The following is a 16,540-nucleotide window of genomic DNA, read 5'->3' as shown; positions in this document are numbered from 1 at the left end:
CCAATCTTATAGTACCATTACATGCACTTACTTAAAAGTATATACGGTAGAGAGTTGCATTTGAAACTGACTGGTGGGCTTTACTCATCCATCCTCTTCTTCCATTCTTTCTACTCCTTCCCCTATATTTTCATGTCATGTGGTTCCTATTACCCTTCCTTTTTCCTTCCACTATCCCTTATGATCTCCATTTTCTCCTCTATGGTCCTCTTTCTAGTTTCAAGAACTATAAGCACCCTGTACCTATGTATATATACATATACAAAAATTAAAATATAGGCTATGAAATATGAGAAAGTGCTATTTGCCTTTCTGAGTCTAGGTTACCTCATTTAATTTAACAATTTCTGGGTATATCTAATTTTCTGTAAATTCCATAATTGCATTTTTATAACTAATAAAATTTCATTGTATATTTCCTTTATACATTCATATTTTGATGGACATCCAGACATTTTTACTTTCTAGTTATTATGAATAATATAGCTATAAATACTGATCTGCAAGTATCTCTTTGTGTGGTCCTTTGACTAGATATTCACAAATAGTATAGCTGATTGGGAACCATTTCCACATGTAGCAAGACATAGTATCCCTCACTCTGGTCCTAGCTGCAAGCCCCACCACATAAATGTATGCTCTCTTGGTATTTAATAGCTACACATAAAAGTAGAACATTGCCTGGTTTCTGATATTTGCATGGTGAATTTTCCCTATCATTATCATTTGTACAAACCACTACATAGCATATTTGCTAGCTTATGCAAATATGCTCTTACAGTAAGTGTTGAAATATATGTGCAATAAACTAGGATACAGGAAAGTAACAATATGGAGGTGAAATCTGACTGCCTATTTAATCTAAAAATTTACTTGTCTAACTTAAAAAATGACATTTATCATAACAACGTCTCCCTCTTAGAAATATAGAGTAGCACTTTTTTGAGTAAGCAACATGACAGGAAAACAGTAATAAATGGACATTTGTTTGGCACCTGGACTGTAAAAGCAATAGCATGTATGTTTCTTATTGCTACTGCAACACATATTAGTTTACGAACAACATGAGCTGACTTTAAGTTCTGGAGAACACAAATCTGAAAGACTTACTAGACTAAAATCAATACATATTCTTTCTGTAACATCCATAGGAGACCGACTTATTGAAAACTCCACTACTAGAAGATGCCTACATTGGGGCACATGGAACTCCTACCTCCAATGTCAAAGACAGTCACTTGACTTCTCCTTTGTTACCACATCTCCCTTTTCTCCCTTTTATGCCTTCCTTTTTATAACAACCCTTGTAGTCAGGCATGGTAGCACTCATGTAATCCCAGCACCTGGGGTGCGGAAGATAGAGAATTGCTGTGAGTTCAGGCCTGCAAGGGTTATAGTGAGACACGTCTCAGAATAAACACCTTAGGATTACATACACTAAGCCCACTCAGTTAAGTCAGGACTGTGACCTTTAATCTTCCTCATCTACTTGTCTAAATTTGGAATAGCATAGGAGATATATGTCTGGGCTGTCTGGGAGGATGTTTCCAGACAGTTTTAACTGAGGATGAAGATCCGCCCCAAATGTGTGTGGCATCATCTTATGCACTGGATAAAAAAGTGGGGGCAGGGGGAGAAACAAAGGGGAAAATAGATAAGAAAAGAACGAGTACAGCATTCACGCCTCTATTCCCTAAGTCATGTTTCCAGCACCAAGTCTTCCTACCATGATGGACTCTAGACTGTTTGAAACTATTAGAAAATAGAACCTCCTGGCCTGAACATTTTTTGTCAGGTTTTGTTCATAGCAAGAAAAATTACTAAGACACTCTCTCCATAGAAAGAACCTTCATTTAATTCTAGGGTCAAGCCCCTTCCATCATGTATGCTTATACTCACAGGCTCTGAAGATTCATGGAAACCATTTTGCCCACCATTTTTACTCTACTACACATGTTCCCAGGAATTTGAATGAACTTATAAATAACTGTGGTTTAGATGATTCTTTCTGTTATTTTACATTAAGTCAGCCCTCTTAATTTTATCCCTCAGTAGAATAATCTAAGATGAGGCAGCTATAGTGTGCTTCCTGGTCCTAACAAAAAGGATGGAGGGATGGAGCCATCAACCATGATATGCAAATGGAAAAGCAATTCAAACTATGGTGATATCATCACCATGATTTGAAAACATGGTTCAGAACTGCAGCTTTGATTGACCAACTAACATGTCAGTGATATTTTGCAGAAAAGGGCTGCTTTGTTAATCAGCTATTAAGGCAAACAACATAATGTATGGGTGAGGAGGGATTCTTTTAATTACAGGGCTACAAATAGCAAAGTTCTTTTATTAAAAAAATCTTGTTAAAAACATAAACCTTAAAAAGAATTTTTTAAAAACCTAATCTGTTAAATTTCTAATAGCCCAAAATTAGAAATGTGTAGATGTCCCTTAGCAGAAAAATGGATAAAGAAAATGTGGTACATTAAGACACTGAAGTATTACTCAGCCATTTAAAAACAAGACATCATGAAATTTGCAAGCAAATGGATGGAACTAGAATAAAAAATCCTGAGTGAGGTAACCAGCCCAAAAAGACAAAAATAGCATATGTTCATTTATATGTAGATACTAGCTGTTAAGTCAATGATAACTAAGCTACAATCTGTAGAACCACAGAGAGGAGTAAGGGAGTAAGGGAGTAAAGGGAACAGATAGATTTTGTTAGAAGAGGGAAGGAGAATAGAGATATGGATGGAAGAGGGTGCTGTAATGGGAGGATCAAGTGGGGAGGTAAAGGGAAGAGGGTTGAGGAGAGGAATACAGGGAAAGACTGCTGAACTTAAGAGCCATTGAAGGGCAGTATGGAAACCTAATACAGTACAAAACTACCTAAGATATATACATATATGAAGAGGATCTAAATGAAATTGCCAAATAATGGGGGTATAGAGCACCAACTGGCCATTTCTGGTCATCAAAGCTTCTAGTACTGAGAATGGGTTACATCTACATGAGTTGTTGGCCAAAGGTACTCCCACAGGAATCCCAAAATACCAAGACTACAGCCTGCTCTCCACAAACTGCTGAAGACAATACCTATAAAATGCAATGAACATGGAGGTTATGAGCTGGTGCCTAGAGACAGCCTTCACACCCACATTCCAGTGTCTTTGTTATTGTTATTCTTCATGTCCTTGAGTGAGAAACAAATACCAAGCCAGCAACAATCCCTTTATCTACAATGGCATGTTACCTGCAAGATATGCAAGTGCAACAGTAGCACAAAGCCTGAGGGAGTAACCAAGCAATAACTGACTTGACTTAAGGACCACTTCATGGAAAGGAACTCATACCTACTTGACACTGCTTTGGGTGACTAAGAATCTGGGACTAACTAGCCCAGAGTCCTAGGGTAAACCCAAATAACACTGTTCTAAAAAAAAAAGAGAGAGAGAGAGAGAGAGAAGGAGAGAAGGAGAGAAGGAGAGAAGGAGAGAAGGAGAGAAGGAGAGAAGGAGAGAAGGAGAGAAGGAGAGAAGGAGAGAAGGAGAGAAGGAGAGGAGAGAAGGAGAGAAAGAGAGAAAGAAGAGAGAAGGAGAGAAAGAGAGAAAGAAGAGAGAAAGAGAGAAAGAGAGAAAGAGAGAAAGAGAGAAAGAAAGAAAGAAAGAAAGAAAGAAAGAAAGAAAGAAAGAAAGAAAGAAAGAAAAAAAGAAAGAAAGAAAGAAAGAAATGTAGGGATAATTAAATGACTCCCAATGATATTCTGCTACACTTGTTGTTCAGCCATAAGAGAAATTTCCTCCTGCTGCAGATGAGAACAAATATGGAGATCCACAGTCAGACATTACAGAGTTGAGAGAACCTGAAACACCCAACCCTAAATGGGACGCTTCCATCAAATCTCTTTCCAAAGGACTGAGAGAACTCTGCAGAAGAGAAAGCAGAAGAGGGAACAGAGGAAGCCAAGAAGTCAATGCCATCTAAGTCAACATGAGCAGAGCTCATATGAACTCGCAGAAACAGAAGCAGCAAGCACAGGGCCTGCCCAGGCCTGCATTAGGTCCTCTGTGCTGCTATCATGGCTTTAAGTTTAGTGTTTTATGGAACTCTTGAATATGTGAGTGAGTGGTTCTCTGATTCTGTGGCTTCTCTTAGGCTCTTTCTCTCTGTTGGATTGCCTTGTCCAACTTTAATGTTATAGGCTTTGTTTTATTTTGTATTTTATTTTGTTTTATTTTTTTAATGAATGATTAAATGAATGAATAAATGAATGAATCGACGAATGAAAGAAAACCTACTACTGGGGTAAAAGTTAACAACTAAACTGACAATTATACCTGCTCTGGAGAGGGAAAATGAGTTCTCTCCATTGGAGTGACTCTGGACATATCAGCTACTCCAGGGCAGGCTTCACGTTCAGAAATGTCTGACCAACATGGAATGGTCACCACGGGTTTCATATGTATTTGCTTAAAGTTTAGAGGAACATTTGGTTTTTCTGAGGGGAGGGGGTCATGTATTTTATTTTTGTCTTCTTGAATTTTGGGAATTCTGCTGTTGTATTTAGGTCTTGTTTGATTTCTTTTCTTTTTTTTTTTTTTTTTTTTTTGAGAAAGAACTTAATGTTGAGTGTGTAGAGTAGGGACAGGATCTGCAAGGACTTAGGAAAAGGAAGGACTTAGGAGAAAGAATATGATCAAAATATATTTAAATTTAAAACTGTCTTAAATAATAAAAAATATTAAAAACAAACCTGTCAAAATGTTTAAATATTATAAAACATTAAGAAATGTTAAAATATAATTAAACTCACTTCTTACCATAAACAATGTATTTCAGCTGAAGATTTTTAATAGGTTCCTCTACAGTTGGTTTATACTCGAGGAAACATGTATAAACCCCACTCATGGTCTCTTCAAAGCTCTGAAATATGAGGCTTCCTGTGGAAGTCACTTGTGCAGTGGTATTTTCTAATGAAGACATAACATACAGCTGCTTAAAACACAATAGGGAGACAAAATACCAAACACTTAAAGTAACCTAAGAACCACAGAAATTTATGTTCACAAAACAGAGTTACTTAAAGTTACTTATTGTATGTGATGCATATTGTTAGTAGATACCAGGATGACCTTAGAATCAAATTTCCACCAACCAGAATTCATCAATTGTGGAATTGCCTAAGTTGTGAGAGACCAAGAATGACATATAGACATAAAGCAACCCTAGTATGCTCCTTGCACTGAAAGAGATGCTACCAGAAATACAGTACTATTTATGAAAATTTATACACATATATATGTAGTGCATGTATACATACATCTTGTAAACAATATATAAGTACATACTATATATTTTACATGATATACTATACCATAAGTAATAATGATATAGTTAATATATAACATAATATTATATAGTTTAATGATGAGTTATAATCAATAGGCTTAAATCTGCACATGAAATGGTATAACCAAAAGAAAGTCTATTACAGTATAACCCTTAACAGTTAATATTTGTCACTACTACACAGAATAGCACATAAAACAATGAGTTGGCTTCTAACACTGAGGGTTACAGAAAAAAAAAAATGGAAAATTAGTCCATCAGACTTGTCAATCAATTACAGTGTTGCTGTGTTGGGAAAAAAAATTGGGATGTAAGCTCCCTTTTGCTTCAGCATATTACGCTGGAAGAAAACTGTGTTGTCAAAGGAGAATAAATCTACTCTTGAGCCATTAAGATATAAATGTGAAGGTTCCATCTCTCCCACAAACTGTATACCCATGGGAAACCACTCCATCTTCTGAAGCCCAGTTCTTTTGTGTGTTCAATGAAGATGACAATATAGAGATGCCTAACTCCTGTGAATTATTCAAGTCATCAAATATAATAAATCGTTAAGAAGACATACCATTATTCTTAAAGTCCATAACTACAGTCTTGTGTCATAAAATTTTCAGATACTAAAATTTTTTAACTAAGAATTGAATACACCATTCATTATAATTGAAAGTATAATCTCAGGAAATGACTAATTTTATTTTTCCATTTTAAGTAAATGATTTAATACTTATATACTTTGAAAAACAGTTCTTCAAACTGAAGCAAAAATACCAGAATGCTCTTAACACTGACATTTTTTCTTATATGCAAAGCCCTGCTGCATATTTTGAGAGAGAAATGAATAGACAGATATACCCACCCTCAAGGACAATACATAGGGAATTATGCCTGAGATCTCCTATTTCTACATCCTTGATGAAGTGAAAATGTAATGTAAATTTAAATATATATGATTCAATGCCTACTTGTTCATGAATAAAACATATTCTGATAAAAGATTACATATTTATTTTAACATGCTATTTTGTAAAAATATTAAATTAAGTGATTACTATATATTTCAGAAAAATAGTATTATAATAAAATTTTAATAAACATTTAAATTATCACAACAATAAAGTAACTATTCTTTGGTAATAAGTCAAAGGAAATTTTCCTATATCAGAAGTATCAATAAATATATGAAACAAATATATGTATAGATATACTATATTTGACATAGATTATGTAATAAAATATAAGAACTCATTACAACAGGTATTTTGTATCAACTTTTGGTTTTTTGTTTGGTTGGTTGGTTTTGGTTTTTTAGTTTTCTTTTTTAATTTTGTTGAGACAAAGTATAACCCTGTATAGCCCTGGCTGTCCTGGAACTCACTCTTGTAGACCAGGCTGGCCTCAAACTCAGAAATTCACCTGTCTCTGCCTCCAAGTGCTGGGATTAAAGGCGTGCACCACCACGCCCAGCCCAACTTTTGTTTTATGTCTTATTCTGTATATGAAACACTTGCTGATAATGAGTTATATCATTATGTTATATTCTTCCCTCTAGGCATAGCATTTCATGTGCAAATTATTGAAAATATCACTCAACATTAAAATATAAGAATTATTTTATGGTAAATAAATATATACACCAAAATATATACTTTGTGTTTGTATATATATATATATATATATATATATATATATGTATATATATATATATGTATATGTATATGTATATATGTATATATGTATTATCTGTATATAAACATTGCATATGTATGTATATACTTCTATATATATGTATGCTATATCTTCATAGTATCTCTTTCAATTCCAAGAAAATACTACTGCAATACTTAATATTAAATCAAAAGACTGAGCATCATACAATCTATAAAGGAGTTATATTTAAAAGATTTAAGAAACGCATTTTAAAACATAAGCAGAGAATTTCTTACTTAATATAAATGTTAAGCCTATAATATCACTTATGAGTGATCATTCACCAAATTTTACATGATTAACTCTAAATAGAAATTTACAAAGCCAAAAGCTATTTATTTGGCACAGAAAATACAGGGTTAAATACAAGAAAGCACACACTACAGATACTCATTAATTAATCATTTCATTTTAATTGGTCTGACTTCATTCCTGGCTTTGTTATCCTAATACCTAGAATTTGACTACATCTTTGATAGGCCAGGATTTGGAGCTGTTAAAACTTTATAAAATTTCACTGCAACTTAGTTTATTATTTTAAAAATATGTTTATACTTATGACTTAGCTTAGATATGGACTAGAAAATATAAGGTGGAAACTTACTACTATTATTATGCTAAATGATCATAGCAATAAAAATACTCCTAAGGACAGATTGCTGTACCCATAGATCAGTGAATGGATCACACCTCTTCAAAATAGATCCTTCTTGCAGTAGATCGTAATTAACACAGAGACCTGCAATTGGACAATGTGCAGATAGTGAGAGAATTTGGACCACTCAGCCTTAAATGGAATGTCTACATCAAACCCTTCGCACTTAGGCTCAGGGGCCAATGTGGAAGAAAATGTTAAACCACTGTTAAGAGCCAGAGGTGGTAGATGACTCCAAGGAAATAGTGTCTTCTGGACACAGAAAGGCAGATACACATATGAATTCAGAGACTGTGACAGCCTGCACAAGACCTTCCCAAGTTTGAGCCAGCCAAGCTCCCAGCATGGAGAAGGGAAAGTGGTCACAAAGTTCCACCCCTTTCCAAGAAGCCATTTCCATATTTTATTTTTATCTGGAAAGATTATATTTCTTAGTACAATGTTTATTATGAAAAGAAAAAAGTCTTCCCAACTTAAAGGAGTAACTAAATTATATACCACACTTTGCAATATAAATTCTTATAAATTCTGACACCAGGTATGCCGGCTTAAAAAAGAAATGCTCCAATTTTCAACTTCCAAATCAAAAGTACAAAAACCATCAACAGGAAAATTCAATACTTAAATGTTTATTTTCCAATGACGAAATTGTGGTATCAATATAAGAAGATAGTGTTCATACTATACCATATGCTGCTGCTGCTGCTACTAGAGAATAAAAATAGATTTAAGTGTAATTCAAATATTAGATACCTGTACATGAGAACCATTCACCAATTTCTGTAAGCTGCCCAGTCCCTAAGAATTTCTTTTTGCACCCTCGGTAGATATGAACACACAGCACAACTGTCCCTATGTTACTGAAGTGAGGTACAGATTACATCAGATCTTCAGCAAGTCTTTGCAAAAACACACTTCCTTCTGTCCAAATGAGACAGCAAGACTGTAGCCTATAATCCTCAGCACTGTCTCAAAATAGCAATAAGGTTTTATAAAAGAAACAAAAGTAAAGGTGATAGAGTCCCACTAAGGATATGCAAAAATGACTGTCCTACACTGAACAGACCTTTAGTACAAACACTCACTAGCTTCATTGGTTAAAAAAAAAAAATTTTAAAAACCAGCTAAGCCATAAGTTCTAAAATAAATAATAAATCAGTTATTAGCAAAATCAAATTCAAAATTCACAGCAAAAAATGATAGTTAAAATAAAATAGGTACATAAGTAAAAGAATAATAAAAACAAACTGATTTTCACACAAAAGAATAACTTTTAAGATAGAAATGCTTCTAGTACTCAATAAATACTGAAATTTTTACTGTCTTTATTTATCCTTAATAAAAAAAAAGAGAAATGTTCATACTATCAGCATTGTTATATCAAATGCCAGGAGATTACATAGAAAATATTTGAATACATGCTAAATGTATTAGATACAAATATTTTTAAGTGTAAGTAACTCTGAGATATACCTACTTAATTATAATAACTAAAAAAATCCTACCTGAAACAAGTTTTCCTTTTGGCCCATGCCATTGGAATGATGGGTCTACCAGCTCTGTATTTCTCAGTCGTTGGGTTACACATAGCACATGTGGACTCTTTTGATGAAGCATAACATATACGCTCACTGAAAATACAATATTAAAATGTTCCAATAATATTTTATGTTCTTTAATTGTCTAATAATACCTTATATTTTGTAGTTTGTTACATTCGCTGACATTTCTTTGGCTCCTATTACTTGTTAATTTTACTGTCTCCATATATTTACATTAAAAGGATACAGTGAAAAGGATACAGTGTATTTTATTTGACTCTGTGTGTGTGTGTGTGTGTGTGTGTGTGTGTGTGTGTAGTCGCCCACATGTGAGGGTATGATTGTATGTAGTGAACATGAATATAATGATCCTTTTTATTCAGAGCTCACATAAATTGCCCAGTTTAATCTCAGAGTATAACTACAATGACAGTATTAAGCTAATTCTCTATCTGGACTTCATTTGTGTTATAAAAACATCAGATACAAGCACAGTGGATATATACATTTAGATGAGAGGAACAGTATATTACTTACAATGGTACAGCATAGTGTACTACATAAAAATAATAATGTGATTTAAAAAGCTAACTATATATATAAAACGGTTGGTTTTTAATATTGTTCATTTTGTCATACTTTTAAAGAATCGTGGTAAACAAAGATTCTTTAGGAGATACAAAAGGAGCACAAAGATTGTGTTCTTAAGAGCCTACTCAGACTAAGCTCTACAGAAAAGTCTCAATAACCCATCAGAAACCACATGCCACACTTCTCTCATTCACCACAGCCAGATTTTCTTTGTGATCCAGTAAAATAAAACTTACTTTTGGTAGTAAAAATTCTTAATATTGAAAAGCTTTTATATTTTACCACAAAACACATTTTACATATCCATAGCTTTTGACTAGTTATGAAATCTTGTCTCTGTTTTGGGTATTGGTATTGAATTTTAAAATATTTTTTGATCACAAGATAATGTTTTTCTTCCTCAATGTTTTCATTCCTTGACTGATGTTCATTCATAGGTTGCTTCCCTCTGAATCTTATTGATTCTGTATTTACTTAGTAATTATTGGATGTAATTTACAAACACTTTCTTAGGATACTGACCACTATGTTTACAAATATAAGCATATATAATTTTCTTATATTAATCTTTTATCTTTTTTACTATTTTAAACACTTATTATCCTTAAATATTTAGTAATCAACACTATTACTACTGTTATTAATAAGCCAGTGATTTAGGATCAAAACGGCCACATATAGCAGGAGACAGCTATATCAGGCTCCTGTCAGCAGGCTCTTGTTGGCATCTGCCTAGTGTCTGGGTTTGGTGGTTGTTTATGGGGTGGATCCCCAATTGTGGCAGTCTCTGAATGGTCGTTCCTTCAGGCTCTGCTCCAAACTTTGTCTCTGTAACTCCTTCCACGGGTATTTTGTTCCCTATTCTAAAAAGGAACATTTTTTCAGGTGCTTCTCAGCCATTCGGTATTCCTAAAGTGAGCAAAAGGATTGACCATCTAGAGACTGCCATATCCAGGGATCCATCCCATAATTAGCCTCCAAAGGATGACACCATTGCATACACTAGCAAGCGTTTGCTGAAAGGACCTTAATATAGCTGTCTCTTGTGAGACTAGGCCGGGGCCTTGTAAACACATAAGTGGATGCTCACAGTCAGCTATTGGATGGATCACAGGGCCCCCAATGGAGGAGCTAGAGAAAGTATCCAAGGAGCTAAAGAGATCTGCAACCCTGTAGGTGCAACAACATTATGAACTAACCAGTACCCCGGAGCTCTTGACTTTAGCTGCATATGTATCAAAATATGGCCTAGTCGGCCATCACTGGAAAGAGAGGCCCATTGGACATGCAAACTTTATATGCCCCAGTACAGGGGAACGCCAGGGCCAAAAAGTGGGAATGGGTGGGTAGGGGAGTCGGGGGGAGGGTATGGGGGACTTTTGGGACATCATTGGAAATGTAATTGAGGAAAATACGTAATAAAAAAAATATTTAAAAAGAAACGATGTATCCACACTTTGGTCTTCCTTCTTCTTGAGTTTCATGTGTTTTGCAAATTGTACCTTGGGTATTCTAAGTTTCTGGGCTAAAATCCACTTATCAGTAAGTGCATATCATGTGTGTTCTTTTGTAATTAGGATTCCTCACACAGGATGATATCCTCCACATCCATCCATTTGCCTAAGAATTTCATAAATTCATTGTTTATAATTGCTGACTAGTACTCCATTGTGTAAATGTACCACATTTTCTGTATCTATTCCTCTGTTGAGGGACATCTGGGTTCTTTCCAGCTTCTGGCTATTATAAATAAGGATGCTATGAACATAGTGGAGCATGAGTCCTTATTACAAGTTGGAATGTCTTCTGGGTATATGCCAAGGATAGGTATAGCTGGATCTTCCGATAGCACTATGTCCAATTTTCTGAGGAACCGCCGAAATGATTTCCAGAGTGTTTGTAGCAGCTTGCAATCCCACCATCAATGGAGAAGTGATCCTCTTTCTCCACATCCTCGCCAGCATCTGTTGTCAACTGAATTATTGATCTTAGCCATTCTGACTGGTGTGAGGTGGAATCTCAGGGTTGTTTTGATTTGCATTTCCCTGATGATTAAGGATGTTGAACATTTATGCAGGTGCTTCTCAGCCATTCAGTATTCCTCGGTTGAGAATTCTTTGTTAGCTCTGTACCCCAATTTTAATAGGTTTATTTAATTTTCTGGAGTACCGCTTTTTGAGTTCTTTGTATGTATTGGATATTAGTTCCCTATCAGATTTGGGATTGGTAAAGATCCCTTCCCAATCTGTTGGTAGCCTTTTGTCTTATTTACAGTGTCTTTTGCCTTACAGAAACTGCGATTTTATAAGGTCCCATTTATTGATTCCCAATCTTAAAGCACAAGCTACTGCTGTTCTGTTCAAGAATTTTCCCCTGTGCAAATATCTTCGAGGCTTTTCCCCACTTTCTCCTCTATAAGTTTCAGAGTCTCTGGTTTTATTTGGAGTTCCTTGATCCACTTAGACTTGAGCTTTGTACAAGGAGATAAGAATGGATCAATTCGCACTCTTCTTCATGATAACTGCCAGTTGTGCCAGCACCATTTGTTGAAAATGCTGTCTTTTTTCCACTGGGTGGTTTTAGCTCCCTTGTCAAAGATCAAGTGGCCATAGGTGTGTGGCTTCATTACTAGGCCTTCAATACTATTCCATTGATCTACCTGTCTGTTGCTGTATCAGTACTATGCAGATTTTATCACAGTTGCTCTGTAGTACAGCTTGAGGTCAGGCATGGTGATTCCCCCAGAGGTTCTTTTATTGTTGAGAACAGTTTTTGCTATCCTAGGTTTTTGTTATTCCAGATGAATTTACAAATTGCCATTTCTAACTTTGTGAAGAATTGTGCTGGAATATTGATGGGGATTGAATTGAATCTGTAGATTGCTTTTGGCAGGATAGCCATTTTTACTATATTAATTTTACTATATTAATCCTGCCCATCCATGAGCATGTGAGATCTTTCCCTCTCCTGAGATCTTCAATTTCTTTCTTCAGAGACTTGAAGTCTTATTATACAAATCTTTCACTTCCTTAGTTAGATCACACCCACATATTTTATATTATTTGTGACTATTGGGAAGGGTGTTGTTTCCCTAATTTCTTTCTCAGCCTCTTTATCCTTTGTGTAGAGAAAAGCCACTGATTTGTTTGAGTTAATTTTATATCCAGCTTCTGCACTGCAGCTGTTTATCTGTTTTAGTTCTCTGGTGGAATTTTAGGGGCACTTAAGTATACTATCATATCATCAGCAAATAGTGATATTTTGATTTCTTCCTTTCCAATTTGTATCCCCTTGATCTCCTTTTGTTGTCTAATTGCTCTGGCTAGGACTTCAAGTACTATACGGAATAGGTAGGGAGAAAGTGGGCACCTTGTCTAGTCCCTGATATTAGTGGGATTGCTTAGAGTTTCTCTTCATTTAGTTTGATGTTGACTACGGTTTTCTGTATATTGCTTTTATTATGTTTAGGTATGGGCCTTGAATTCCTGATCTTTCTAAGACTTTTATCATGAATGGGTGTTGGATTTTGTCAAATGCTTTCTCAGCATCTAAGGAGATGAACATGTGCTTTTTGTCTTTGATCTTGTTTATATAGTGGATTACGTTGATGGATTTCTGTATATTAAGCCATCCCTGCCTCCCTGGAATGAAGCTTACTTGATCATGATGGATGATAGCTTTGATGTGTTCTTGGATTCATTTAGCGAGAATTTTAATGAGTATTTTTGCATCGATATTTATAAGAGAAACTGGTCTGACGTGCTCTTTCTCTGTTGGGTCTTTGTGTGGTTTAGGTATCAGAGAAATTGTGGCTTCATAGAATGAGTTGGGTAGAGTAACTTCTTTATCTATTTTGTGGAACATTTTGAGGAGAATTGGAATTAGGCCTTCTTTGAAGGTCTGATAGAACTCTGCACTAAACCCATCTGGTCCTGGGCTTTTTTGGTTGGGAGACTATTAATGACTGCTTCCATTACTTTAGGGAATATGGGGCTGTTTAGATCATTAATATGATCTGGATTTAACTTTGGTACCTGGTGTCTGTCTAGAAAATTGTCTATTTCACCCAGGTTTTCCAGTTTTGTTGAGTATAGGCTTTTGTAGTAGGATCTGGTGATATTTTGGATTTCCTCAGGTTCTATTGATATGTCTCCCTTTTCATTTCTAATTTTGTTAATTGGCATACTGTCCCTGTGCCCTCTACTTAGTTTGGCTAAGAGTTTATCTATCTTGTTGATTTTCTAAAAACAAACAAACAAAAAAACAGCTCCTGGTATGGATGATTCTTTGTATAGTGCTTTTTGTTTCTACTTGGTTGATTTTCAGCCCTGAATTTGATTATTTCCTGCTGTCTATTCTTCTTGGGTAAATTTCCTTCCTTTGTTCTAGGGCTTTTAGGTATGCTGTCAAGCTGCTAGTGTGTGCTCTCTCTAGTTTCTTTTTGGAGGCACTCAGAGCTATGAGTTTTCCTCTTAGGACTGCTTTGATTGTGTCCCATAAGTTTGGGTATGTTGTAGCTTCATTTTCATTAAACTCTAAAAAGTCTTTATTTTCTTTCTTTATTTCTTCTTTGACCAAGTTATCATTGAGTAGAGTGTTGTTCAGCTTCCACATGTATGTGGGCTTTCTATTATTTATGTTGTTATTGAAGATCAGCCTTAATCCATGGTGATCTGATAGGATGCATGGGATAATTTCAATATTTTTTTTTATCTGTTGAGGCCTGTTTTGTGACCAATTATATGGTCATAGTTTTGGAGAAGTTACCATGAGGTGCTGAGAAGAAGGCATATCCTTTTTGTTTTAGGATAAAATGTTCTGTACATATCTGTTAAATCAATTTGTTTCATAACTTCTATTAGTTTCACTGTATCTCTGTTTAGTTTCTGTTTCCAGGATCTGTCCATTGGTGAGAGTGGGGTGTTGAAGTCTCCCACTATTATTGTGTGCAGTGCAATATGTGCTTCGAGCTTTACTAAAGTTTCTTTAATAATTGTGGATACCCTTGCATTTGAAGCATAGAATTTCAGAATTGAGAGTTCATCTTAGAAGATTTTACCTTTGATGAGTATGAAGTATCCCTACTTGTCTTTTTTGATAATTTTTGGTTGGAAGTAGATTTTATTCAATATTAGAATGGCTACCGCAGCTTGTTTCTTCAGACCATTTACTTGGAAAATTGTTTTCCAGCCCCCCCTTTTTTAGATTTTTTTTATACACATTTCAGATGTCATCCCCTTTCCTAGTTTCCCCTCTGAAATTCCCCTATCCCTTCCCCCCTCCCCCTGCTCCCCAACCCACCCAATCCCATTCCTGATCCTGGCCTTCCCCTATACTGGGGCATAGAATCTTCATAGGACCAAGGGCCCCTCGTCCCATTGATGACCGACTAAGCCATCCTCTGCTACATATATAGCTAGAGCCACAAGTTCCATCATGTGTTTTCTTTGATTGGTGGTATAGTTCCAAAGAGGTCTGGGGATACTGGTTATATCATATTGATGTTCCTCCTATGAGGCTTCAGTCCCCTTCAGCTCCCTGGGTATTTCTCTGGCTCCTTCATTGAGGACCTTGTGCTCCATCCAATGGGTGACTCTGAGCATCCACTTCTGTATTTGAGGTAGTGACTGTCTTTATCCCTGAGGTGGGTTTCCTGTATGCAGCAAAATGTTGGGTCCTGTTTATGTAGCCAGTCTGTTAGTCTATGTCTTTTTATTGGGGAATTGAGTCCATTGATATATTAAGAGATATTAAAGAAAAGTAATTGTTACTTCCTAGTTATTTTTGTTGTTAGAGTTGAGATTCTGTTCTTGTGGCTATCTTCTTTTAGGTTTGGTGAAGGATTACTTTCTTGCTTTTTCTAGGGCATAATTTCCCTCCTTGTGTTGGAGTTTCCCCTTTATTATCCTTTGAAGGACTGGATTCATGGAAAGATATTGTGTGAATTTGATTTTGTCATGGAATACTTTGGTTTCTCCTTCTATGGTAATTGAGAAGTTTGCTGGGTATAGTAGCCTTGTCTGGCATTTGTTTTCACTTAGGGTCTGTATAACATCTGTCCAGGATCTTCTGGCTCTCACAGTCTCTGGTGAGAAGTCTTGTGTAATTCTAATAGGTCTGCCTTTTTATGTTACTTGACCTTTTCCCCTTACTGCTTTTAATAGTCTATCTTTACTTAGTGTATTTGTTATTTTGATTATTATGTGTCAGGAGGAATTTCTTTTTTGATCTATTTGGAGTTCTGTAGGTTTCTTGTATGTTCATGGGAATCTCTTTCTTTATGTTAGGTAAGTTTTCTTCTATAATTTTGTTGAAGATATTTACTGGCCCTTTAAGTTGAAAATCTTCATTCTCTTCTATACCTATTATGCCTAGGTTTGGTCTTCTCATTGTGTCCTGGATTTCCTGGATGTTTTGAGTTAGGATCTTTTGCATTTGCATTTTCTTTGATTGTTGTATCCTTGTTTTCTATGGAATCTTCTGCACCTGAGATTCCCTCTTCCATTCCTTGTATTCTGTTGTTGATGATTCTATGTTGCTTTCTATCTCCAGAGTTGTCTCCTTTTTAGATCCTGGATGGTTTTGTTCAATTCTTTCACCTGTTTTGTAGTGTTTTCCTGTAACTCTTTAAGGGATATTTGTGTTTCTTCTTTAAGGGCTTCTAGCTGTTTACTTTTGTTTTCCTCTATTTCTT

The 16,540-nt window shown here is 35.4% G+C and overlaps 1 protein-coding gene across 3 annotated transcripts in view; it reads right to left on the bottom strand.

The window, feature by feature from the left end:
- Zpbp (zona pellucida binding protein) overlaps window positions 1-16,540 on the bottom strand; it is a 155,874-nt gene that overhangs the window by 104,003 nt on the left and 35,331 nt on the right. For all 3 annotated transcript variants that reach the window (XM_021177972.3, XM_085829110.1, XM_021177973.3), the window contains exons 3-4: window positions 9,220-9,345; window positions 4,824-4,973 (exon numbers count right to left, since the gene is read on the bottom strand). In XM_021177972.3, coding sequence (XP_021033631.1) covers window positions 4,824-4,973; window positions 9,220-9,345 — 276 coding nt within the window. The remainder of the gene's footprint in view (window positions 1-4,823; window positions 4,974-9,219; window positions 9,346-16,540) is intronic.

Source organism: Mus caroli, unplaced genomic scaffold, assembly GCF_978045245.1.
Source record: "Mus caroli unplaced genomic scaffold, Mus_caroli_1 scaffold_13, whole genome shotgun sequence".
NCBI classification, from domain to species: domain Eukaryota; kingdom Metazoa; phylum Chordata; class Mammalia; order Rodentia; family Muridae; genus Mus; species Mus caroli.
The sequence above is the reverse complement of the archived record's forward strand: the minus strand, read 5'-3'. Positions and strand labels throughout refer to the sequence as shown.